This window comes from Medicago sativa, chromosome 4 (genome assembly GCF_051527215.1).
Source record: "Medicago sativa cultivar Bolivia chromosome 4, Bolivia_mono, whole genome shotgun sequence".
Lineage (NCBI taxonomy): Eukaryota > Viridiplantae > Streptophyta > Magnoliopsida > Fabales > Fabaceae > Medicago > Medicago sativa.
The window spans coordinates 86,206,730-86,234,281 of record NC_140752.1 but is presented as its reverse complement, the minus strand read 5'-3'; the positions used below and the strand labels follow the sequence as shown (position 1 = coordinate 86,234,281).

The 27,552-nt window shown below is 33.7% G+C and overlaps 1 protein-coding gene, 1 long non-coding RNA gene and 1 pseudogene across 20 annotated transcripts; 2 read left to right on the top strand and 1 right to left on the bottom strand.

Moving 5' to 3' along the window:
* Positions 1-336: 336 nt before the first annotated feature.
* Positions 337-26,145, top strand: LOC146933118 (uncharacterized; annotated as a pseudogene).
* Positions 16,794-21,818, bottom strand: LOC146933120 (uncharacterized). 19 transcript variants are annotated; one of them, XR_015007366.1, is made up of 9 exons: positions 21,463-21,766; positions 21,264-21,366; positions 20,746-20,928; positions 20,583-20,658; positions 19,571-19,737; positions 19,128-19,211; positions 17,753-17,914; positions 17,495-17,635; positions 16,794-17,392 (listed from the first exon to the last, which is right to left on the bottom strand). It is a non-coding gene; the product is annotated as an uncharacterized LOC146933120 (long non-coding RNA). The 19 variants fall into 19 exon arrangements; XR_015007368.1 differs by having other exon boundaries at positions 16,794-17,395; positions 17,525-17,635; XR_015007367.1 differs by having other exon boundaries at positions 17,525-17,635.
* On the top strand, positions 22,071-25,377 carry LOC146933119 (uncharacterized). Its single transcript, XM_085704854.1, has one exon. The coding sequence runs from the start codon at positions 22,792-22,794 to the stop codon at positions 25,117-25,119; it is 2,328 nt and encodes a 775-aa protein (XP_085560980.1). The 5' UTR covers positions 22,071-22,791; the 3' UTR covers positions 25,120-25,377.
* Positions 26,146-27,552: the final 1,407 nt, after the last annotated feature.

Here is a 27,552-nt window from a genome sequence, read left to right as displayed (position 1 = left end):
TATTTAAAATAAATTTTATTTATTAAAATGATTGTTGAAACATTTAATTGTATTTGAAAAAACAACTTTTAAAAAAAATTGATTTTTTTAATTAATTTAAATACATTTTATTAATTAAAATTATTTTTAAAATATTTAATTAATTAATAAAAAATACGTTTTTATAAATAAAACATTTTTAAAAAAAATAATATGGACGTTTGCCAGGGGTTAAACCCCTCGCATGACCCTGGTTTTTTGCGGATCTGACTTGACTTTCCATCAGTCAGTCGTCAGTCAGTCAATCAGCGCAGTCGGAGTCAGAGACTGCAAAGTTGCAGAAGAAAGTGAGGGAATATGCCAGGGCTTTTGTCAGGGAAAATGTCAGGCTGTTTACCAGGGGTTAAGGCCCTCGTTTTTTTTCCCAGGGGTGGAACCCCTGGCAAAAGGTTTGCGATGAGCGGTTTTGCGATGGCTTATGCCTCTGGGAAATTCCCTCACAAACGTCCAGTTTGCCAGGGATTCCGTCCTTTTGCCAGGGATTTTGCCCCTGGCAAAATGTAATGTTTCTTGTAGTGATAGTCCGGGTCCATTTTAACACACATGACGACATTTCCTATATACGACTCACTGATTTTAAATAATTTGTCGAAACGTTTCTCCTTGTCCTTTAAAGGTTTCTAAAATTCTAATGGGAATAACATCAGAGTATTTTTTGATGCAGTGTGAAGTTTTACTATCATTTTTTGGAGGTAAACTAGTGAGGAAAAACTTTTGTTGTTCTTGTTCTTGGTGTAGCCGGTTACTCCTATTATTAATGCTTGCTAACCCCGTTTACCGTGAATACTATTCTGCTGATACCAACCTTGCTTGGTTGGTTTAGCTTGTCTAGCTTTCCTGTTAGTAGTCTTGAATTGTATAACTCACTTGAAGTTGATGTTGATCATCAAATCATTTGTTTTAACTTGCTGTGTGTATTGCTTCCAACTTGGGTTGTTTGCTAGATAGGTTTTCTTTTTCTTCTTTGGTTGGAAAAGCAACTAGCAAGACTTGCCATTTTTTTTGAAAAAATATTTCTATTGACTTATTTTGAAGAGTAGAAATAATCTTCTATACTGTAAACTCAATTTTATTTTTTTTTAAACAACTGTAACTCAATTTTAATAATTGCTTTATTCCATGTTAAACTTTTAAAATTTCTTGAAAGATTAGAATTTCCAACTGTATTATTGTTAGAACTAGAAAAACACATGAAAAATGTCAACATTGATACTCACTCATACACGTTGACATTGATAATAATTTAAAAATTGAATGTAATCAAATATGTCAGTGTCTGATAGAAAACCGACACGTATCAGACACGCCTTCAATTTAAAGTGTCCCTTAGAATTATAAAAGGAGAAACTATTGTTTGTATGTGATACGAATTCGGGTACATGATATGTTACCCTTAAATATAAGGTATGTGGGGTGTATATTTAGTCTGTACCTTTATTTTAATTCGTAAGTTGTGATATTTTAATCGGTTCACTATGGATAATTTTATATGTATATGCTATAAAAATATATCATCAATAAAAATTAACTTAAAATACAAAAATTAAAATAGTGTGAACATAATTAATATACAATTTAAATAAATAACAAAATTTGAAGTTTGTTACACAATATTTATGTATTTTATTTTTAAAGGAATTACTAATACTAAATTAATTAACAATTTATCACTTATTCTTTCTTTTCTTTTATTTTTTGACAAAATTCATCACTTTATTCTTAAAAAACCAATTTGACAGTTATATTTTCACTCACATTGAAGTTGACAAACTATAGAGTACCGTGACAGTCCCACATCGGAAAGGTGTGTGAAAAATGGAGATGAAATTGTCTATAAAAAGAAACGTATGACACGGGATAGTAAAGTAAAGCATGGATTTGAGGATTACAGTACCAAGGTCTTCATCCATTGCATTAAGTTAAATCATAAAACAGGTGCCCTAAGCCCGAGCCTTATGGGATTAAATGAGTTTTCTATTAGTGTCATTTAAACCTAAAAGGCTAAGAAGTTTTTTCGGTAATCCGTTAGTCCTATTAGTGTGTTTTTTTTTATGGTGATAATTAGGGTATCTATAGAAGAATAGTGGGTAATTTAATTTAACTAATAAACATTAGACATATAAGTTCATTTTTAAGTGGTATCTTGACCCATCAATTTTTTTTTTTTTATTAGTTGGTCGGTAAATTACCCATCATTCTTTAAAGGTAATCTAGAAAGAACTTTTTTTTTTCTTTGTGAACATAGCTTTATTTGTATCGGATATGCAAAACTATGAGAAAGTAATTTGGATGCAAACAAGCGTAGAACTAAATTCTTCTACCGATGATAAACAAGCTCAAGACTTCATAATAAACTGTCTCTTGCCAGCAGCAAAGGCTATGACTTTACAACCTCATCAATAAACAACCACAACTTAAGATGTTGCCAAATTAGTTGGTGATGAAACGAATTGCTTTGTTAACAATAAGAAATATCGCTGACATTATAGCATACACTGGCCAATACCAAGAAGAAGATGAAAAAGAATAAAGTGACCATGAAACTGATGATTATACGAATGTTTTAGCTAAAGGTTGTAGGTGGTTACCTAGTTCATGTATTAAGAATTCATTGTGCTTATTAAATCCAATTCCTGTGACAAAAGCGGAGAACCAGATGGCTTCCTATGAGGTTGAGAATCCTAACAAAAAAAAAAATCAAATTTTAGCTCTTTACTATCAGGTCCAACCATAAAGAAGGTAAGAACAAAGTCATTGCACAATTTCTTGCATTGCACTCCACCCTTCAGTAGTCAATTGTACCTCACCTTAACTGAAACAAATTATTTGTTGTAACTGCGGCCAACAGTTACTGATCTCGACCGTCCAGATCGTTTAAAATTGAATTAATAAATATGTAATCTGAAACCGTTGGATATCAAATTTGTGGCCGAGATTGATTACAACGTGAAACAGTGTTGTATTTTTACTGCAGGGGATCCTAGGTCTTTTTCCTCTAGGCGTGGGAGTTGGAATGCTATTCATAAAAGCAAATCAAGTTGTGGAGCCTCATCTCCAGACATGCATGAAGTGAGAAAAAAAATGGACTAGGTGAACTTAATAAGCTATGTAGGCTCACTTCATTCCGTCGGTAAGGAGCTGCTGCTGGCGTAGCTTCTTTTCCAAGTGTAAGCCTCAGGCTCAGGTTGAGAATAATCAATTTAGAAAATTGAAATTCCAAAGCCAGGCACATGAAAGTTTTCAAGAAGTGCGATCAGAAGGATCCAAAAGAAGTTCAAATTCATGGAACCTTTAAGTGGAAGTTAACCGAGTACCCATTTCCTTGCAACTTGTGCAAAGTTCATTTGACAAAGATACAAAGATCAACATCAAGCAAATTATTGTAGTTGACGGTTTAGGAAAAACTGATGATAAATGTGTTATGCACCTTCTTTCCCTCCCACCGCAAAAGTCATCTTCTGAGTCTTGCCTTTAGTTTCTTTGAAGAATTTGTTCACATATTCGAGTTGAGGAACACAACAATCACATGCTGCTAAAAAGGATTGGTTTTAGCACATCCAGCTATAGCAAGTGGGAAATAACAGTGAAAACATCAAATTTGCATCATCTTGAGTAACCTCATTTTATCGTTTTTGCTATTTTGTTTTCTGATATGTCCAAGATATAAAAGATTACTCACAATTAAGTTTCTTCACAGGAACTAACCATATATAAATTTCTAACATTCAAAATATTAGAGATAGAAGTTTTTTCGCATGATAACATAAGCTACATTTGCTGTGGTAGATTATATTATTATACACTTCTTATTTCTTTGCAGTTTTCAGTTTCTTTTACATATGTATTTTTACTGCAGGGGATCCTAGGTCTTTTTCCTCTAGGCGTGGGAGTTTGAATGCTATTCATAAAAGCAAATCAAGTTGTGGAGCCTCATCTCCAGACATGCATGAAGTGAGAAAAAAAATGGACTAGGTGAACTTAATAAGCTACGTAGGCTCACTTCATTCCGTCAGTAAGGAGCTGCTGCTGGCGTAGCTTCTTTTCCAAGTGTAAGCCTCAGGCTCAGGTTGAGAATAATCAATTTAGAAAATTGAAATTCCAAAGCCAAGCACATGAAAGTTTTCAAGAAGTGCGATCAGAAGGATCCAAAAGAAGTTCAAATTCAAGGAACCTTTCAGTGGAAGTTAACCGAGTACCCATTTCCTTGCAACTTGTGCAAAGTTCATTTGACAAAGATACAAAGATCAACATCAAGCATGCTATTGTAGTTGACGGTTTAGGAAAAACTGATGATAATTGATAAATGTGTTATGCACCACCTTTCCCTCCTACTGCAAAAGTCATCTTCTGAGTCTTGCCTTTAGTTTCTTTGAAGAATTTGTTCACATATTCGAGTCGAGGAACACAACAATCACATGCTGCTAAAAAGGATTGGTTTTAGCACATCCAGCTATAGCAAGTGGGAAATAACAGTGAAAACATCAAATTTGCATCATCTCAAGTAACCTTATTTTATCGTTTTTGCTATTTTGTTTTGTGATGAGTCCAAGATATAAAAGATTACTCACAATTAAGTTTCTTCACAGGAACTAACCATATATAAATTTCTAACATTCAAAATCTTAGAGATGGAAGTTTTTTGGCATGATAACATAAGCTACATTTGCCGTGGTAGATTATATTATTATACACTTCTTATTTCTTTGCAGTTTTCAGTTTCGTTTACATTTGTTCAAATCTTATTTGCTGAGAAAAACAATTTATTGCTTTTGTTGTTATATGGATCTGTTTAGAATTGCAATGGTTCAGAGGAGAAGTTTCATGATCTTCGAGACCTTCTTTGTGTTTTCGGAGCTTTGTTACATTTTAGATACATTTAATTATTGATGTACATGGTCTTTATTACAGATCACGTACATCATTTAATGAATGAATCTAAGATGTTGATTTTTGCTTATAATAGTGAGCTCCGGTCACTATTATAAACAAAAATCAACATCTTAGATTCATTCAAAAAATAATGTATGTGGTTTATATTAAAGACCACACACATCATTTATTTTGTATTTAAAATACCAATTTTTACTTATAATAACGACTAGAGGGTGTATCTATTAACGCATCAAGACAATCCTCTAGTAATAATAATTTCTAATGATTCTTAAAAATTACATTTGATGCCTCAAATTCTTAATTTTAATTCTCACATGTCGAACAACTCGTCACTTATCATGGTCAATAGGACTACCATTTTAAAATGGTTACTATTAAATATGAAACAAATTAAAAAAGAAACATGCTACAAGTATTCTCCACATGACGACATTTTCTATATCGTCTGGGTCAGTTTCAACACACGTGACGACATTCCCTATATCGACATGCCTATATTGCATGCGGGTAGCACTTGGGTGCCTTTAGCTTTGGTGTCCTTGGGTACTTTTGTCTCTATCTCTCTTCTAAAGAACATTTCATGGTTAGCTTAGCATTAAAAATTTCCTAGTTAATTAATGCGTTGTTCTACTCCTAATTAGTAAATACTACTACAAATTGCTACTAGTAGTTCATGATTATTCTCAATTAAGGCGTGTCAAAATAGGGAATTGTCCAAGTTAAAGATGAAACAAATTAAGAAAGTTGTAACTTCAAAAGAAAGCAGTTGAACCCACATCGAAAAAAGCAAACAAAGGAGAATGAAAGCCTACATTATAAAACGAATAAATAGTAAGTTTCCAACTATTTCGGGATCGCGAGATTCTTCGGCACGTGTTTTTCTTTTTTTGGGTTTTGGGAATTCTTCGGCACGTGTTGCTACAAAAGGTATTTTCATTTTCATCTTATCTTCATTTTCATCTTACATTAAAATTAATGTTGCATTGTTTTATTTCATTTTCATCTTATTTTCATTTTCATCTTACATTAAAATTAATGTCGCATTGTTTTATTAATTAATAGATCTGTAGTTACTAATTCGAGAAGGTTCCAACTTGGATCAAACTATATCAACCCCACTCTGTTCAATTTTGAATTTTGAGTTAGTTACACACTCCATACGGTTCCCGCGTTTCTTTCCTTCTCTTCTCCCATTTCTCTCTTCCACACACCTTCTGCATTCTCTTCCTCTCTCTCAGGTTTTTCTCTCTCCTTCTTCATGGAAATGTACCTCTGAATCCGCCTCAAAATTCCATTCACATTTCGTTTATCATGTTTAATTTTTTCTTCCGTAAATCTCATTTTCTATGCTCGATTTTCATCTTAGATTTCTCAAATCCATCCATAAACAACAGAATTTCGACTTACCTTAGTCTAAAGTCAAGAACGAAGTGTGAAATCTTCTGCATCGATATGAATTTTATTTTTCTAACATTTTTGTGTTAGTTGCTATGAATTTAGTTATATTTGATGATCATTGATCGCTTTATTGAAGATATTTTTCATTTTCACCAGCTATCATCTTCGAAATTCATTTTCCAGCTTGAAATTTGCTGATACCTGTTTTTTCCATTGACAACGCGAAATAAGAGCGAACTAAATGTTGAGTTGAATTAAGTGTTAACAGAGATTTTGAAGTTCTTAGGTTACTGATCATTTTCAGCAACATTCGATGGAATAATCGGTTCAGTTATTTTCTTTTAATTTCAATTAATTGAAATATGAAGCACGGACACCGACATACATGGACACCGGACACGACACGAACACCGATGCTGGTTATAATTTGAGAAAATGACGTAATTCAATGTAATCATAGGTGTTAAAGTGTTGTGTCAGTGTTGGACACCGACGACATGAGCCTAATCCAAGGAGTATTTGTGTTTCATAGAATTTGAAATTAATGATGTTATTAATTTTTTAATCACGAAATTGACTTCATTTTGTGATTTTTTTTGTCAAGATTACTATCATGCTTAATTTTGAAATTTTGTTGTGTTACTTTGTATTATCTCTACTGTAATATATGAAAATTACTAGTGTTAAACAGTGATGATTAACAAGAAATGTATGAACACTGGAACCTGAAGATGTCACTTGCCTCTGCATTTCACCTAATAGCCTCTAAAACAGTACTCCACCTTATCATATGTGCTTACTCATTTTTGTCCTGCTTTCAGATTATTATTTTCAAACATTTTTTAGTTTTAACATATTTAGGTTATCTTCTCTTTGGCATTTCAAATTCAAAGTATGTAAACACATGTGCAGTTAGTTATGTAAATACCTGTGCAGTTATCTTCTCTTTGATATTTTCACATACATTGTTTGATGTTAGACTTTTAACATGGCTATTCTATAGGTCAGTTATGGGTTGGATAAGATTAGTTGGAGGGAAGATCTTATCACCGTCTCGGAACTTCCCGTTGTCACCGTCTCGGCACTTCCAATTATTGTCACCGCTTCGGCACTTCCCATTATCAGCATCTCATCATTTGATTTCTGTTCCAGGTTTTCTCTCATACCTCTCTATTTAAGTTGAATAAGCAGGGAAAGTTATTATCATAGCTGATTTAAGTGGAATAAACTATCCAATTTGTAATCCAAAACTATCTAAATGTAATGTTTGGATGTTATAGTTGGTCTGTTGCTTCTATAGGATATTATTGTGATGTTTTCATGGATGGCTTCTGCATTTGGTTTTAATGTGAGAACTAGCTGTGTTTTGAGTTAAACAAAACGAGAATAAAGGACCCTTTTTGTATATTGCCTTTCAGCTGATGTTCCAAAGATTTGGACCATGCCTCTCATTAGAGGTTCTTCATCACTTACATTTACAAGAGGCTTGTGTGCTCCATATGATGTGCCTAATGTGGATTGGAGAAAGAAGAATGCTTTAACCCCGGTCAAAAACCAGGAAGACACGGGTAACTAGTTTTTTTCCTCAAGGTTCAAACATTTTGTATTGACGTATCACTTCAATTTTTGTTCTTTAAATGCAGATGCTTGTGCCATTTTCTCGATTGTCGCTTCTGTGGAAAGTTTACTTCAGATTCAAACCGGTAAACTGGTCGAGTTGTCGATTCAGCATGTCATGAATCACTTGGCTAGAGATGATCCAATGAAAATGCTTACAATTCATAAGTCTGGTTTAAGTCCAGAGGATGTATTTGATATTTTCAGATTCAAAGGTGTCACGACCGAAGAAAATTTACCTTATAAGGGAATTGCTGAAGCTATTGATTCAACAACAAGACCGTTTCCAGATTTTACAGTGAAATATAAAATACATCATTATCATTGCTTAACCGGTGATCCAAAAATGGTTCTAAAAAGGATGCTGGAAATGGTTACTCGGCAACCTTTTGTAGTTGCTGTTGATGCTTCGAAATGGCCCCTATCTGGTTGGAATGCAGACAAGGTTAGATAGTTTAATTATGTGTTTTTGTTTATGCATTTATTTAAATAATGATTGTAGTGTTGAGTGAATTTGGGGATTAGGGAGTATGCGGCTTGAATCTCAGATTTTGGCAGTAGGTGGTTGAGTTTAGCTTTTTTGCATTTCTGAATGATTTTAAGCATAGTTCAAAGCTCCCTAAGTCAGTGTCAGCATCCTGTCTCGTTAATTAGTAGTTTATTCAAAGTGTTGGCAAACAAATATGCAGGTAGGTTGAAATGTGTTTAAAGAAGAGTCAGTTCCCCATGTCAAAATTAAGATAGGTTCATTTGTCCAGTCCGAATATGAACCTGAACTCGGTGCAAAATTCATTGATTTGCTGGAGGGACTTATCGAAGTTGGGGTCAAGATCTAGTCTTATATCAGACTGGTTTTCGGACGTAGTTAAGAAGAGGTTAGGGGCTGGTGATAGTGTCAGGTTTTGGAACGACGTATGGACTGAAAATGATTCATTGAAAGATTTGTTTCTTCTTTATTTATGTTTTCCGCAGAGAAAAATATAGTAATTAGTAATGTGGGGGAGTGAAACAATAGCTAGTGGTTGTGGAATCTGTTATGGATGTTGAATTTATTTGATTGCGAGCTAGTTGTTGTGGAATCTGTTATGGATGTGGAATTTATTTGATTGCGAAGTAGATTTGACCCATGGATTAAATGATATGTTGCTGTGTTGGCCTCCAATCCCTAACCAATCTGATGTGTGGATATAGAAATCAGTTGTCGCATGCGGTTTCATTTTCAGGAATTGCTAAGACCTGCTGTCAAACACAGTTTATTGCAGCGATTCTTTCAGCTCCATCCCTGCAGCAGTTTAAAGCCTTTCATTTGTGTATATTCCTATCAATTTTCAACAAATAGAGATTGATGTGAATCTACTGTTGCAGGTTTATTCTGGCCCTCCAACTTACCAAACAGGGCACCTGGTAGTGGTTGCAGGTTGTGGGGTGCACACTGATGATACTCCTTATTGGTTGATCAGGAACTCAGCTGGTACTGATTTCGGCCTAAATGGATACGTGAAGATCAAGCTTGGAGACAACTGTTTTGGGATTGAGACAAAACTCATGTATCCGATTAGGAACCCACAATGGAATTGAAACATCCCTCCTCACTGCAGTATAGCATATAGTTGACTGAGTTTTGCTAAACCATTGAAAAAATCTTACTTTTATCGATTAATTAATTGTACTATAAAAACGTATTGCGAGTTTCTTTCTTGTGATGAATTGCCTTGTTTTGTGAAATATGATTCTGATTCTCATTGCTTTGTCTTTATGATAAATATGCCTGGTTTTGCTACCAATGATGATGTGCCTTGCTTGTTTCTTGCACTTTTTTCTGCTCTTTAAAGTTGGAAAAGTTTTTTTAGATTCTTAATGAACCAGTGCATCTATCACCTTATTTCCCACCAATCATTTTAATTAATCTTTCACAAAATTTCTCATGGATAATTTTGTTACTCCTTAATTAATGCTATCATAGTTACATACCTTGTATTGTAATGCAAAATTTCTATTATGATAGATAGTTTGTTTGTTGGATGTTCTATCAGCTCTTCATTTTCGTATTTTATATAATTTGTTTCATTCAGACGCAGAAGACTCTTAGAGCGTTAATGCTTTGGTTAAGATATCAAAGCTCTTGTTAGAGGGTATATAATGCGACCTCTTGTTAGAGGGTTGGCGATGGAGTGATTGCCAAAATTGACCCAATATGAACGGATAAGTGCAAGCGAATAGTCACAATATTACAACTAGGCATGTTTTATCCAATTTTTGGTTGTGCGTGATGCTTTGTAAGCCAATCACTCCGGCGGTTACCCTCTCAAGGAAGAAGAGGCCCGCAAGCTGAGTATATTCAGAGACTCTTTGATGCAGCATCTGAAGCAAAGACTCAAGACTTCTATGAAAAAGAAGCTCTATCAGGGGGAGGGGGTGGAATTCAGATGAAATAGTTTCTTCTTAGTATTCCATCAATTTCCACTTAGAATAACATCAATTTTCATTTGTAACAACACACCATGTCTTTAATCCTCATTTTAGTCTGGTCATGCAAAACTTAAATGTACAAAACAACTCTAAATATTAGTAACTGTCTCATTCAGACCGGTTCATTATTGCTAGTGAGGAGAGTCCTATAATATTCATAATCTAGGTCAAACTATGCTTTCTATATTATCTTCATTTAAGTTTAGTTTTGAATTTTGATTGTATGCTTCTCCCACCTTAATCGACCATTTTCGTAAATAAGTTCAATACTTCAAATGGCAACTGGTGTTACCATTGATCCTTATTGTGGATATTTCTTCTTATGCCTTGAGCCGCGTTTGAGTTATCATTGATGTTAGCCCTTGGTAACGATTTTCGGGATTAGTCAGGTTTGAGCTTTCTGTGCAATTGAATGTCTATGAATTTTCATTGTTACTTAGCCTTAAACTATATGTTACTGCAGTCAAAAGGCTTTACTAGAGACGTGCTTTGGAAATCTCGGTAAAATAGTGTCATATGTGTGCATACAAAGAGAACACCTTTGCTAGGTTCAGATTTTTTAGGGGCACAACCTTTGATATTCAGATTTATTCCAGTCCAAACTCCCAATGTTAGCGCCCATATTTCAGTGGCATCACTGAGTTTTGTATTCAATGCTTTCTAAACTGTTGTTTCTTTCAATCAGCTTCTGCATAAAAGTTTCTGATTTTGGAGCTATAGCTTTGCTAATTTTTATTGTCATCACAGTTGGATAAGAGTAATGATATAGTCTTTAATTTAAATAATGAAAAATAAAGGTCTAAATGGAAAAAATCAACCCTCCTTATAACGGAAAACAATTCCTGTCAGGATTAATGACAGGAGAACGTTATTTTTTTTTAGCCAAATATCAATCAGATTTAGAAATTGAGAAAATATACAACAATTTTTTTTTAGAACGATACGATAATATATTGATGTATTAGTTAAAACTTACTACATTTTCTAAGGTATATACCCCGATTCTAAAAATAATATAAAAAAAGTATAGATACATGCCCTATCAGAAACAATAGGATCAAAGAGATGAAGATGAAGTTCATAGGAGAAGTAGGCATTAGAGGTAGAAACAAAGGAATAATCCTTGTAATTCATATTGAATTAGATTGAAAAAGATGAATGAAATGTTACATGAGTGTTCCTATATATAGAGTTTAGTTGTGTAACTAACTCTTAACCAAGCTTCTCAAACACTCTAACTAACTATAGTCTAATATGCCCCTCTAAAGGAAGTGCAGTAGTCCCACTCCCACGTAGTCTAGTTGGTTAGATACTGCAATATTGAGGGGTTGAGATTTGAACCTCGTATAATTTTATGATCTTGACCTCTTGTTTATTTTCATGAACTTGGTTCACATGTTATTTTATACAAATTTGTTCTCGATATATTTTTATAGATAGACCAAATGACAACATACATTAGAAACTTATGCATATAAGTGGAGAAATGCGGTGCGAATCCCAAACAAGATGTTCAGTCTAACAATTTCTTCATTATATGTGTGAGAGGAATAGAAAGAATCGTAAGGAGGGAGAATAAATCGTTTTCTTTTTCTCTTGAAAATCATATCCCAATAATCTGATTTATATATTGCATGATTTGTTTATACATTTCACTGATCCATGTTTAAATATTTTCTCTAGGATAATGTTATATTGTATGACGTTTGTGCATATAGGACGTTACACGATTACCAACACTATTTGTCGATGAGTTGGAAAGTAATATATATCAAATGGTGTAACAGGTCGTAACTTCAAATGTTATGTATCGGGGAGATTTTCAAAATTTATAATAATCAATGATGCTTTCATTGCATTTTGGTAATGTTTATTATTTTTATTGCTAGTTTATTTTATTTTTTTTCAAAATTTATAATAATCAATGATGTTTTCATTGCATTTTGGTAATGTTTATTATTTTTATTGCTAGTTTATTTTATTTTTTGAGCAAATTCTATTGTTAGTTTATTATTTTTTGTATTGATATTTCTGTGAAAATTATTTATTTAATGTCATATATAATAACCCATGAGACCTGTGTGTCACGAGGGTCGGCGATGTATGTATGTGTGTGTATATGTGTGTCTATATATATATATATATATATATATATATATATATATATATATATATATATAAGACTTCTAACTTACTCCATCTAAAGAAATGAAGGAGTAAGTTAGCGAACACACTCTCACTAACTTTTGACCAAATAATCATTTACACTTTTGTTAGTTACCTTAATCTTAATCTTAATATATATATATATATATATATATATATATATATATATATATATATATATATATAAGTTGTTTTAGCCTTCAGCTCCAAATTCCTTCCAAAACTCAATTCATTAAACAAGGGTGATGACAGGTCATCTTATGTTATTCTTAGCATGTTTTTCAGTTATTTTCGGTAGGTTTTACTAGCAAAAAGGAAGAGTATAAGAGCAATTGCCTATGATTTCAGGACATTTGTAATGTTTTCTATATTTGAGTCTGTAATTCTAGTCTTCCCGAAACATAGCAATTTTAGGCGGGTTTTGAAGTAATTCACGAAGAAATCATGCAAATCGGCAAAGCAAGAACTTCCGAAGATTTGTGAAGACTTTTGGAAGATCAAGAATGAAGATTCAAGAGGCCTCAGGAAACTTTACAGAGAGGAATTTTGTTCACAGATCCCAAGACAAGTTATTTGGAAGGAAACACCTAAAACGACATAAAAACAGAGAATTTGGGCCCGGAAAGCACACACATGCGCCTAGGGCATGCCATGCACCTAGGGAATGGTTTCTAGGCACTCACATGCGCCTAGGGCATGTGTTTTGCGCCCTGTGCACTAAAAATGTGTGGGGCAAAAATGTTTTTCCTTGCTTTTTGTGGGGAAAGCACGCGTTTTTAGCCTAAACCCAGGTGGAAAATCTCACTATAAATACCAGCCTTCCTCGTTCACAATTTCTCGTTCAGAACTGGAGCAGTTCAAAAGGAAGGCAATTCTAGGAGCTTCAGGAAGAGTTTTTATATCTTCTCCTTGTTTTTCTAGTGTATGTTTTTATCTTTAGTAATTTGTCTTTAGTTATCATGTGTAACTGAATCTTATTAGGTTAGAGTTCTAAGATGAACCTATGTTTATTTTGTTGAATAATTATTTAATTTAATGTCATTTATACTTTATTTATTTTCTATTCGCTATTAAGTTTTATTAGGATTAATTTATTTCAAAGGAGCGCAATCCTATATTTGGTACTTAGGTTGTGACAGGGCCTAATATTGATGCTTATATCTTGGTATTTATATCCACCTCTCTCGAAAGTAATTAGTTAAGAATCTAGACGAAAGATACTGAAAGCGCGTTGACCCTAGTAGTATGTACTTAGGAGGTGACATTACTGAACCTATGATGTAACTGGTGATTCTTAACTGAGGAAACAAGTGTCTCTGGTGCGTGAACGACCTAATAAAATCATTCTTTTAAACCCTTGGTAAGGTAGACGCTGATAGGGTTGTCCATTTGTAGAACTACTAAGAGTGAGAGTGAGAGAGAGAGAGAGAGAGAGAGAGAGAGAGAGAGAGAGTGTGTGTGCTATGAGTGTCTTAAGATTCATAGATGGTAAAACCGTTTCAGAACATTAGCCTTCATTGCCTTTAGAAATTTAAGAATGTCAATATAAAGTCTATGTTTCAATTACCTTTGAGGGAGTATGACCCCACAAGTAAGGATCACCGTGTGACCAGAAGGTGCAACTAAACATTGGAGGGATAGACCTTGTCAACCGAGATAGTATAGACCCCACACGTAAGGATCACCGTGCGATCAGCAGTTGCAGCTTGACAACTGATTAGGTTAGAACGTCCCAACAGCCTCATCACTTGTATACTCTACTTAAGATAAATAAATGCGACATGAATGCTATTTAATATCCAACAAGTGAATAGGGTGGATTCGAAGAATCCTAACCGCTACTTATTTTTCTGCAATCAAAACAGGTAACTTGCTCTGTTGCAAACAGATAAAAATTGCAATCTCTAACCCTTTAACTCTTTTATTTTATATCGTCAACTTAAAATAAGTAACGCGAATTGTTTGGACGAAACGAAAATCCATGTGGATACGATACTCTACTTATTACTTTATTACTTGGTAAACGATTTGATACACTTGCCTAATCTGACCATCAAAGGGCATCTTTGTAATTTATGGTATGCAACTTCAATTTCTCTCCAAAACTCAATACATTAAAATAAGGGAAATACTAACAAGTGCCTTAAGGAGGATTGGGTTTTTGAAAGAAGGGATTAAGTTGCGATTTGAGATTGTCGTTGTTTCCATTGGAGAGAGTTGTGATTAGGTTTGAAGGAAGGAAGGAATGAAATTGAGATTGAGAGACAATGTTTTGAAATATAGAGAAAAGGTTCTGAGAGAGATAAATAGAAAGGGTTATGAGATATAGCAAGGAAAAGGGTCTGTGAGAGAGAGGAGGAGAGAGGGTGAGGGGGGATAGAGAGACTTTACTTGGTTTTTTTTATGAAGGTTGATAGAGGTATTCTTGAAGGTGGTGAATAAGAGGAAGGAAGAAGATGAAGAAAGAGATATAAAGTTTGTTATTGTCGGTTAACCGTAAGATACAGTAGACGTGCATGATCTAACGGTCCTCTTTTAATAAAAAAGATCAAACAGTTTAAATTAAAAAAAATTAATAGGATCTATGGTGGATCACTCTTAAGGTTGGTCCACCATAGATATTTGGGGTTAAAATTAACAGTAAGAGATTTATTTGGCTAGTCGAGGTTAACTTAAGGGACCAAAACATTAGTTTTATTAGTTATGAGAACAAAATGAAAACCGGAAATTAATTAGGGGACCAATGAATCAAATAAGCCTTTAGATTAAGTAATTGATTTTTTTTAAGGGAAAATGCTAAAAGTGTCCTTAAACATTGTTTAACCATCCAAAAGGAGTAACTTTTACATTGAAAATTTGTATAGTTACAACTTTTATATGTCCTTAGATATGATTTGAAGCAAAGATGCTAAGAGTCCATAAAAAATGTGCAGGTAAATTAATTTGCAGCTTGAGAGAATTTATAAATCTGTTAGATTTGTGTTTGATGATCTTGCTAAGACAGCAAACTATACATATAAAAAGGAAAATAAAGGTCTACATGGAAAAAATCAACTCACCCTATAACGGCAAATAGTTCCTGTCCTGGCAGCTAGGATTAATGGTGGGAGAACGTTATTTTTTTTAGCCAATTATCAATCAGATTTAGAAATTTTTTTGGTAACAAAAGGGAAGAAAAAAAAAACTAATAATATTTTTTTTTGGACAAAGTACAATATATTTTTTGAAAAGAATACGATAATAAATTTAGCTAATTTTTTTTAAGGATAGTTAAAACATATTTTCAAATTGTATCTGTGAGCTTAACTCGGTTGTTAAGGACATTACATAATATATAAAAGGACGGGTTCGAACCCTGGAGACGCGCTTATTCACCTTAAGGGTATGTTTGGCTCAAACAGAGGGGAGAGAATTTTAATGGAGGGGAGTATTTATATGTTTCGTTCAGAGGAGAAGAGGGAAGAGATTTTAATTACCTAAGTATTTGGTTCACAAGGGGAGAGGAGGAATTTTAAAACATTTTTACCTTTTTATCCTTGTGAGGGTAGGGTACCTTATTAGAAAACTAGTCGGTCGACCCGTGCTCTCGCACGGGTCAATAATGAGCACATGACAACACCAATGCAAAAAGAGTATATCATATGAGCATGGAAATAAATTAAAACAATATGAAATATTAGCAATTTAGAACTACAACATCACATGAAAATAAATTAAAACAATATGAAATATATTATAATTGAAACTTTATTCTAACACCAATTGGTTAATAATAACGGTAACTAACAACATTTTGGACAACTTCTTTTTGATCTACATTATAAGTAACATTTGTATCTTCGTCTTTCACATCAGTTAATGAAGTCTTTTTACACCAAACATTTAATGAAGTCTTTTTGTCCGAACATCAGATATGTATCGTGTTCGATATCAACACGACACCGACAAATATTATTACAATAAATTATGTTATTTTCTTAAATTATCGATGTCAGCATGTTTGTGTCTAGACTTCATAGAGTGCTTTAGATAATTTATATATGAAAAATGGAACCAGTATGTATAGGTCTTGTTTTTCTTTATTAGCTTCAAATGCCAAACATATCCTTGCATTTACATTTTAATGTTTCTATATTTCATAATTTTGCACCTGAACTTTAAACCTGTGAATAAATAAATACAATACCTATCCAACAATTGATACACATTCCTCAACATAATTATAGCCGTCATTAAATTTTCAACTCTCTACGCCAAATATTTTTTTTGTTTTTTTTTTGTCAAGCAGACTATAGGCGTAACCATGGAATCAGGTTGAGAAGAATAACAAAGATGCCGCATATAGGCGTAACATCTACCCAACTCTCACTAATCCACCGCAACCAAAACAATTACGGCGAAAAAGCCCCTATGGAATCAAAGACAACCATACAACATGGCGTAAGCTATGACTCTGAAATCTAATAATAAATACCAAAATTCAATCCCATATCTATGCCTCTGCCAACCCAAAACAACCCAAGGAAAAGGTCCCAAAACAAACAGCAACATCTCTGAGGCCAGAACAACAGCAACCAGCCTGCACAGCAGACAGAAAACAGCACCAGCAGCTGCTGTTCTGTCAAGACAGCAGCATCAAAACGGAAGACGGACCACCCCACAGCCGAAGCACACATAACTGCAAAGGGACAAAAACACCATTACCTCAAAAGACACTCCCGGGGACACCAACTCCACTCGTAAAACATACATGCCGGACAGTTGAGTCTATATGATTTCTATAAAATATAACATGGTCTCTTTTTGCCACCTGCTAGAAGTTTTCACAAAGTAAAAATCAAATCAATGTAAATTTTTGAGAGTTAGAATATTAATATTGCAAATGAAAGTTACATTGACAAAATCTCCATACCAAATGAAGAGACTAAACATTTATTCCTACCAATAACATTGGCAATTATTGCATTGAGGTGTTCAGATGAAAATATTGCTTAGTGTGATCAGTTTGGCCCAAATTGATTAGTATAGAGACACGTATGTAAATCTGTTGAAACTATTAGAGAAAAGCAATAGTAATTATGAAACCCTCAAAGATGTTAATTGTACCCTCGAAGATGCTAAATAAAAAAAGAGTTGTACCAACAAAGATAATAAAAAGAACACTACTCACTTTTCATGTTAATTGTTTACAATTTGAGCAGCAGATTTTGGGACCACATCTTCTAAACAATACCAAAAACACCATCACTCTTGACTAAAACATATTCCGTGGCTTCAAAAGAATACAGATTCAAGCTTGGTAAAAATAAAGCACCTGGAACAACCCAAAAACCTGCAATAGGATCAAACAAATAATTTATTAAAAAATAACAAATATCCTACATTTACAAATCTTAAACACGAAAAGAAAATGTAATGTGTTCATGGAAAAAGAAAAGAAGAAAGGAATATCTTCAGGCACTATAGATAGCACCAAATCCTACAAAAGAGTACAAACTCTTGCATCCTAATGCTGACTTAATTGCTACCGGTCATCCACGTATTTGCCAAACCATCATCATTGTAAAGGGAAACAACTTGCTAAAGAAAATAGAGTAGCACATACAGAATCAAATATTAAACTGTTATTGATGAGTAATCTCCAAACAGAAACTAATTAGGCTCAAAATAGTGCAAACTCTTGCATCCTAAGCTGATGTAATTGCTACCATTCATCCATGTATCTGCTAAACCATCAACATTATGAAGGGAAAGAACTTGCTAAAGAAAATAGAGTAGCACATATGTATTTTGAATCTGCAAATTTAGTAGACAACTTTTGCAAAAAGTACATAAAATACTTAAAAATAATAACAGTTTGTTCAGCTTTAAACCATAATCACTCGACCCCTGCAAAGAACATTTTTTTTACAACGTTGAATGAGTGCAAAAGTAACATCAAACATTTTTTAGCTTTTATGATTTCTGAAAGTTTAACTGTAACTACGTGGAATATTTGTTTTAGTTAAGTTATTGCAGGACTTTCAAACAGTTTTGTTTAGTTGTTGCTTGAATGGCCAATAACACATAAGCACAAATACACCCAATAAAAAAATTCAGTGACCAAAGAACCTTTGACTTGTCTCGCCTTTATTCTCGACAATTGATCTACTTGTTAAATATAGAAAATCATCACAATTCCACCCGCAAAATAAATTTTAAATTATGAGATACTAATTATATGTAGATATAAACAAAAAATAGTCACTCATTGAAGATTGAATAAAGCAACCAAGTTTCCTTCCAAATTCAAAGTGGTCAAATTTCTTGATAAGTATGGAAACATAATAATAAACAAAATCAGTAGTGTTGTCTACAATGGGATTCCCAAAGCTAACAAAATCAACGAAAAACAAATGATTACGAAAATGATTAAAATTTGACAAAATCAAGGACATTTTAGAAATATTCATAATCTTATGGACCTATTTTGAAAGGTCCCTACAAAATCAGAGATGAGTTTAGTGGTTTACTCAATTTAAATTGTGCATCTTTCAATGAATTACCTGCCACTTAGCACTGTCGAGGGTAGTATGAAGGTCTCTGCGGAGATCATCAAAGTTCCATCTTTCATTGAATGAATCCATGTCCTATACAAAGATCATATCCTTCAAATACACAATCATTGCAAAGCAAATAATGAAAAAAATTTGAAACTCTTCAACCTTACGAATCTCACAATTACTTTGGAAATTAGTCAAAATATGCATTTTGCAATCAAATATTTACTCCTAATTTAACCCAAATATAACTAATAGAAAAAGAACAGTACAATGGAAATTGATTTTTTAAGGTTTCATAACCCCCTCGGCGTAATAACTTCAGTTTTGGTTACCTATTTTTCATTCTTTATCATACACAATAAAAACGAATTGGCAGACCAAATTTGATGCAGATGAAGAAGTAAGACATGCCAAAATAGAAAGAAATAAACCAAAAAGTCTCTTACCATTACAGTCCATCACCTCGAGCTTTGCTCTTATTTCAACAGCAGAAGTGTTGTCTCCTTCAAGGAGAAGAACCTCGAGTCCTTTGGGAAAATCTTTCCATTCTTATAATCATTGGCAGTATACACTATAGCTGGTTTAGCATCCTCCCATCAACATTGAATTCCTTCTGACAAATCAGATTCACAGTTTAGTTAAGGCTAGTAGCCCATACTCAAAAAGTCACAGATGGCAAGCCAACTATAAAAACAAAATGAAGCAAAAAGATGGAGTAAATTTGAGATGGGAAAAAAGCACTGATCAAATAATGAAAAAAAAGAAGGAAAAAAAAATAGCATCAAGCCTTTAATTCTGCAATACCTTGCACTATGTACACAAACCAAGACACACTACTTGAATACGCAAATAGCCATTGGCATTGGCAACAACGAAGATTCAACATTCAATGAATAGCTCTTACTGAGAAAGCAATATAACAAAATTTGATGAAAATAATTAATCAAAGAAGATTTTTATAAATTAATATAAGCATCTTTGACTTCTTGCATATCAAGTAGCCAGTAAAGGTTTGTTGCATCTAGGATGTAGATTCACTGAATGGATGCATATTGATTCTTGAGATTCCAAATGAATTCAATTCTAAGCAAAGAAAATCATGCATCAACATTTCCTATTGATGGATAAGCTAAGAAGTTACGATGATAATAAAAACTCTATTAAGTTCCATTCAGAGACACACATCAAAATTACACTAACACACAATAGGAGAGAAGCAAGATGCTTTATTTACCTCAGTTATTCTAAAAATGCTTCATTTTAGTTTAAAAATTGATATGAACAAAATAAAAGAATCTCAAACAAAGGACGAATTCCAAATTTAATTAAAATACTCGAACAAAATAATAACATGCATCTAACCAATGGGAGAGAAGCAAGATGATGATATATGCAATTAAAGAAAAGTGTAAGGTTGAATTTTTAAATATAATACTCCATAAAAATGTAATCTCAAACCTGTGATTCTAGAAATACTCCTTATTAGATCTATCTCTTTAAATCGGCCTCAAACTCAAACTTGTGATGCCTCAAGCTGAAATCGGCCAAAACCACATAAATCAATGACTGAAATAACTCGGATCTAATAAATCATCACAAAAAAAATACAACAAATCTTTACCTGATAAAAATCAGAATAGCTAATGATTGGGAATTGTTCCTTAAGAGGCGCCACAAGCCTAACAGCAATATCAAGACAGTTGTTAGCACCCAATACCAGCACCATGAGCAAGCTCAACTTGGTGCTTGATGGTTCGGACCACCAGTCTTTGTCTTTGAATCAAAAGTTTCAGCAGAGTGTCATCTACACAAACAATTCATCACACACAAATCATAACAAAACAAAAACACACTCAATTCATTATAAAAATACACTCAGTTGATTACAAAAAAAATTATACAATTCATCACATAAAAAAATCACACAAATTATCAAACAAAACAAAATTGCACCCAAATCATCCCAAAAAATATTTAAAAAAAAACAAATCATAGAAAAAAATATAATAATATACAAACCATTACCAAAAAAATCACACCAATAATTACAACACAAAAAAATTAATCAAGCACAAATTTAAGCAAAACAATCTAATAAGTCAAAATCTCACAAAAACGATTCTACAAAATAGAACTTACGCCAAAAGGAGCATAACAGGAACGCATTTCTTCTCAACTGAGCTTCCTCTTCGCCTTCTCAACAACTCACGGTTGGGTAAGATTTTCCCATAGCTTAAAATTTCTGCAACATAATCAAAACAAAATCACATAACAGAACCAGAAAAGTACAAATTCAGTAGTAAAAATAAAACAATGTGGACAAAGGAAAAACTCATACCCATGAAAAATCATAAACATACTCACAAATAGGGTATAATCACTCAATTTCTATCTCACAAATTCACCCACTTAACCCCAAATCGATTGAGACTCTTGAAGGGTTAAAGAAAAAAATGAATTGATAAGAGATTTCAGATAAAAGAGGAAAGTTTGTATAACAAAGGAAGAAAAGAAGAAGGACGAGGGAGGAAGAAGAAGGAGAGCCGAAGAGAAAGAAAGAGGGAGAGAGAGAGAGAGAGAGAGAGAGAGAGAGAGAGAGAGAGAAGTGATGGATTTGGAAGAGAAGAGAGAGTTACCGATTTAGAGAGTGGGAAAGGCAAGAAAACGTGTTCTGTTGGTGCAAGAGGAAACGTGAGAGTGGTGGAAACGTGTTCTTTTGGCTAAATTCAAAATTGACCAATTATGTGGTGGATGCAATTTTACCAGCTAAAGGACAACAAAGTAATTTCTCCATTTTAAACCCTAGGGTTTACAAGCAGTTCTGTTTTCCCTCCATGTTAAAATGGTAGAGCTAGCTGAGGAATTTTCTAGGGTTTGCAAGCAGTTATGTGTTCCCTTTAATATAGTAAGATAAGATAAGATAAGATAAGATGCAGCCTTAAAAGTTGTGAAAGATTTTTTTTAATAAAAATGCTAATAAATAAAGACTAGATACATTAATTATTCAATGTATCAAATAAACCTTTTATTAGTTATGAGACCAAAATGAAAACTGAAAATTAATTAGAGGACCAATGAACCAAATAAGCCTTTAAATTAGGTAATTGTTTTTTAAGGGGAAATATTAACAAGCTTCCTTAGACATTGTTTAACCATCCAAAAACAGTAACTTTTACATCGAAAATTTATGGAGTTACAACTTTTATATGTGTTTAACTTGTATTTTCAAGATAAAATTTATTTATATTAGTTCCTTAAATAATGTTCTTGTGGCACTTATTAGTAAGACCAATAAAATAATTACAATTACACACATGGATGCGCCACATCCTCAAGTTAATTGCCACATCCCTATACACCTAATCGGTCTTTGACAAAAAAATTGACCCACGGACCCAAATTGGGGGAAATTTTGCTAAATTGATTGATACAATCTAATTGCAATTAAGTTTTATATTTTATTGTCATGGGTGCACCATAAGATAGGATGGAACCTCATAGTCAAAACTAGTCCAGTTTTGACCCCACCCAAATTCACTATTAGATTTGGTTGGATTTTAATTTACCAAACATCCTGCTCAAGTACTAAAGTGGGTGATAGTGTAACTGAAAGCCAAACACGACACAAAACCTAGCCGCTCTGACCCGACACAACTCGCACCGCTTTATGATGCAGAGTTTGATCGCGTTTGCAAGACATGGCAGGAATTACATCACCAGATCTTCTTCTTCTTCATCATCATTCTCCTCAGGAATAAAGGTTTTTTTCTCTACCTCTAACTTGCAATTATCCTGTAATTCAAATTCCCAAGATGATTTCCAGAAAGTGATGAGTCTTCTTAGTAATGCTGCTCCTAACGAGCGTGGCCACCAAATTTATTCAGATCTTAATTCCATTCAATTCACCACTCTACATCATCAACAACAACAACACTTTGCACTTAAACTTATTGAAACCTCTTGTCAGACTAAATTTGTTGAAGCCCCAAAGGTTCAACCTTATGATCTTATCAACTTTATAAAATTGGTTTGGAAGAATAACAAGGACCTCATCACTACCCCTGTTCTGGAATCCCTTGTTTCATCAATATGTTCTACTGTTCCCACACCACCTAGAAAGAATGACATACTTTTTCTGTGGGACTTGGTTAAGCGCATTGGCCACCATCATCAACCTGCCGGCGGCATTCTTAATGCCCGGATTCTCAATAAACTCATACAATCCTTCTCGGTTACGGGTCAAGAAGGAGAAGCCGCACTTCAAGTTTTTAATAAGTTTGAGGTCTTTCAGTGTGTGCCAAATCACGATACATATTATTTTACTCTGCAAGCTCTTTTGAGTACAGAGTGTTGTAGTGCTGATATGATAGAGCAAGCAGCTTCTATCTGTCAAAAGATGCTGCTGCTCCTCCCACATGATCATGATGGTGGTTACTCTTCTTCTCCTCAAGAAGAATACATCCACCTTCCTCCTAGTCGTGATGAAGACATTGATGATGATTTCACTGCTCCCAAACGTTTCCAGAATGATCTCACATTTCTTGGTGGTATTCCTCGTCCACATAGCTATGGTTGTGTGTGCGCAAATGTTAATTCGGACGACGTTAAAACTATGCGTCAGCAACTGCATCATTTTGTACTCAAAGTTATTGAAACCTCTTCTCAAACTAAATTAACTGAAACCCCAAAGGTTTCGCCTCATAATCTTATCCACTTTATGAACTGGGCTTGGAGGAGTAGAAACACTTATAAGCATCTCATCACTACCCCTGTTCTGGAATCCCTTGTTTCAGCAATATGCCGTGGTTCCATTGAAGATAATATTTATCTAAGGAAGAATGACATATATTTTCTGTGGGAATTGCTTAAGCATATTGGCCACTATCAGACTGACCTTCTTAACACGCAGATTCTCAATCAACTCCTACATTCCCTTGCATTTATGTTGGACCAAGGAAAGATTGCACTCGAAGTTTTTCATAAATTTGAGGCATTTCAATGTGTGCCGAATCGAGATACATACACCTTTACACTGAAAGCTCTTTTGGCCACAAGATGTATCACTGATATGACCTACCAAGCCGCTTCTATCTGTCAAAAGATGCTGCTTCATCCAGAAACCATCCTTCCTGATGACGGTTACATAATTGGCCACTTGTTAAGTTTGTTTTCTCAAGAAAATATGATTAAAGAAGCCTATGCTCTCTATATGGCTGCAAATGAGAAACGCAAAACAAACCCAAACTGGTCGCTGAAGTTAAAAATGTTATTACCATTGAATATGATCAAAATACTTTGTTTAAAAAAGGAAACTGTACATCTGGCTTTGGAGATGTTGAATGATATCCCTGAGGTGGACGCCTGGGAAGAATGGCTTAAACAAACGCTCTTTATGCATGTTGCCAGAGCCTTGTGTGGGTTTAAAGATTTAGAAGCAGCCAAGAAGTTGATCCTTAAAATGATTGCAGACAATCAACGTCCTTCAATATATGTTATCAATATAATTATTACTGCCTATGTTAAAGATGGGGAAATTGGACAGGTTTTGGAGATGGTGAGGCTATTGGAAAGTATTGGTGTATACATTTGTGATCCTCATATGTTTGGTTTTACACATTCAAAGGGTTTGCTACATATTAGGAAGATCTTGGACAAATGCAAAAAGGAGGATTGTAAGTTGATCGTTGCTCTGCTGTACCACACGCTCATTGCTGGATATTGCAGGCTACAGAAATTTGATGACGCTCTCAAGTCATTGACTCGGATGAAGGATTTTGGTTTCTCCCACATAAATCTTGATGAATATCAGAGGTTGATCCACTCTCTTTCCTTGATGGCCATGGATAGAAAAATGGCAAGAGAACAGTTAGAGGAAATGGAGCCTATGGATAGGAAAATGGCAGAAAAGCAGCTAAGTAAAATAGCTGCTATGGATTTGCGTATGAGAGAAGAGAAGCTAGAGGGAATGTATCTCATTATTAAGGAATTGTTTTGACAGGAATTTAGAATCTTAATGCAAAAGTAATTGGGTTGAGAAAATATTAGGAAAAAATGGTTAGGAGTCAGATGAATGTTTTATGTTTTCTTAATATATTATTATTAGTAGTTAACCAAGTACCCATTTCCTTGTAACTTGTGCAAAGTTCATTTGACAAAGATACAAAGATCAACATCAAGCATGTTATTGTAGTTGATGGTTTAGGAAAAACTGATGATAATTGATGAATGTGTTATGCACCTTCTTTCCCTCCCACTGCAAAAGTCATCTTCTGAGTCTTGCCTTTAGTTTCTTTGAAGAATTTGTTCATATATTTCGAGTCGAGGAACACAACAATCACATGCTGCTAAAAAGGATTGGTTTTAGCAGAGCATCCAGCTATAGCAAGTGGGAAGAAATAGTGAAAACATCAAATTTGCATCATCTCGGTCTCGAGTAACCTCATTTTATCGTTTTTGCTATTTTGTTTTGTGATGTGTCCAAGATATAAAAGATTACTCACAATTAAGTTTCTTCAAAGGAACTAACCATATATAAATCTCAACATTCAAAATCTTAGAGATGGAAGGTTTTTGGCATGAGGATGATAGAGATGGAACTAACCATATATTATTATACACTTCTTATTTCTTTGCAGTTTTAAGTTTCTTTTACATTTGTTCAAATCTTATTTGCTGAGAAAAACAATTTATTGCTTTTGTTGTTTATATGGATCAGTTTAGAATTGCAATGGTTTAGAGGAGAAGTTTCATAATCTTCGAGACCTTAGTGTTTCGGAGCTTTGTTGCAAGATAGTAGTGATTCTTAGTACTAATGGTGGGACAAGATACAAAATCAGGATATGGAGAAGGTACAAGGATAAATGACAGCGTCCTAACTCCTAAGTCCTACATCCTTTACGTGCATTTTCCTTTTAATTTGGCGTATAGTCTTTGTTCAATGACTATTATTATTTCGTTTATTGTAAAACTTCTAATCACACTTAACACATCTAAAAACAAATAATAAAAATCATGATTTCGTACCTCCATAATTTTAGCTTTTGTCTACTCTAGTCATAATAATTTCTAATGATTCTTAAGATACATTTAATGCCTCAAATTCTTAGTTTTAATTCTCACCTGTCGAACAACTCGTTACTTATCATGGTCAATAGTACTACCATTTTATAATTGTTACTATTAAATATGAAACTAATTAAAAAAGAAACTTGGTACAAGTATTCTCTAAAACCAAGTGTATCATCACATGCATTAAAATAAAAAAAAATTGCTATAGCTCTTTGATGGCTCTGTTAAGGCTCTGTTTGGTAAACCCAAAAAAAAAGCTTTTAGCTCTTAGCTTTTAGCTTATAAGCTCATTTGACAAAAAAAAAAAAAGAGCTTTTAGCTCTTAGCTTTTAGCTTATAAGCTCATTTGACAAAAAAAGCTCTGTTTGGTAACACAAAAGCTCTGTTTGGTACAACGAGCTTATAGCTTATTTCAGAAGCTTATAAGCTATTTTTCAGAAGCTACTTCAAGTAGCTTTTGAGCTTATAGCTTTTAGCTTCTCATTTTTCTTCCATATTTACCCTTATTATTCAAAGCAAAAGCTATCAGCTAATTTTACCAAACACTTCAACTAGCTTATCAGCTAAAAGTAGGGCTGACAATGAACCGAACCAACTCGAAAATAGTTCGATACTCGATTCGATGATTGGTTCGTTGAACTTGGTTCATGAACCAAATGAGCCGAACTTGAGTTGAAAATTAAGCTCGTTAAATAAATGAGTTGAACTTGAGTTGAGTATGGTTCGACTCGTTTGGTTCATGAACCAGCTCGATATATATAAAATATTATTTTGTATGTTTTTATATAATATATGTAATTTATTACAAGCTTCTTCTAATAATTATGTACTTTTCTTATAGAAATTATTATTAATTTGATTAAAAATCAATGATAAACTGTAATAATAGAGGAAAAAAGTTAATACATTAGAAGACTTTTAAACAAACATGTGCACAAAAATAGTCCCACATCGGAAGGTTTGCAAATATTAGAGAGGAAGATTATATATATAAGAGAGGTGCATGATGATTATATTGTAAGGCATGATATGCACGAACTGTAGTAAGTGTTAGTGTGTTACTACCTTTCTACCTTCATAGTTTTATTTTAGTTATATTTTGTTATTTTTTCCTTGAGAAAAAAAAGAAGCTTTGGAATTATACAATTTGAGTAGACGAGTTGAACCTAATGAGCCGAACCGAGTGGTTCATAACTTTCAACGAGCCGAACTCGAGCTTAAAAAAAGGTTCGTTTCGAACTCGAGTCGAGTTTCAAGCCGAACCAATTCTTATCGAGTCGAGTCGAGCTCAGACAGGTTCGACTCGACTCGGCTCATTTCCAGCCCTAGCTAAAAGCTATCAGCTAGCTTATCATATGTT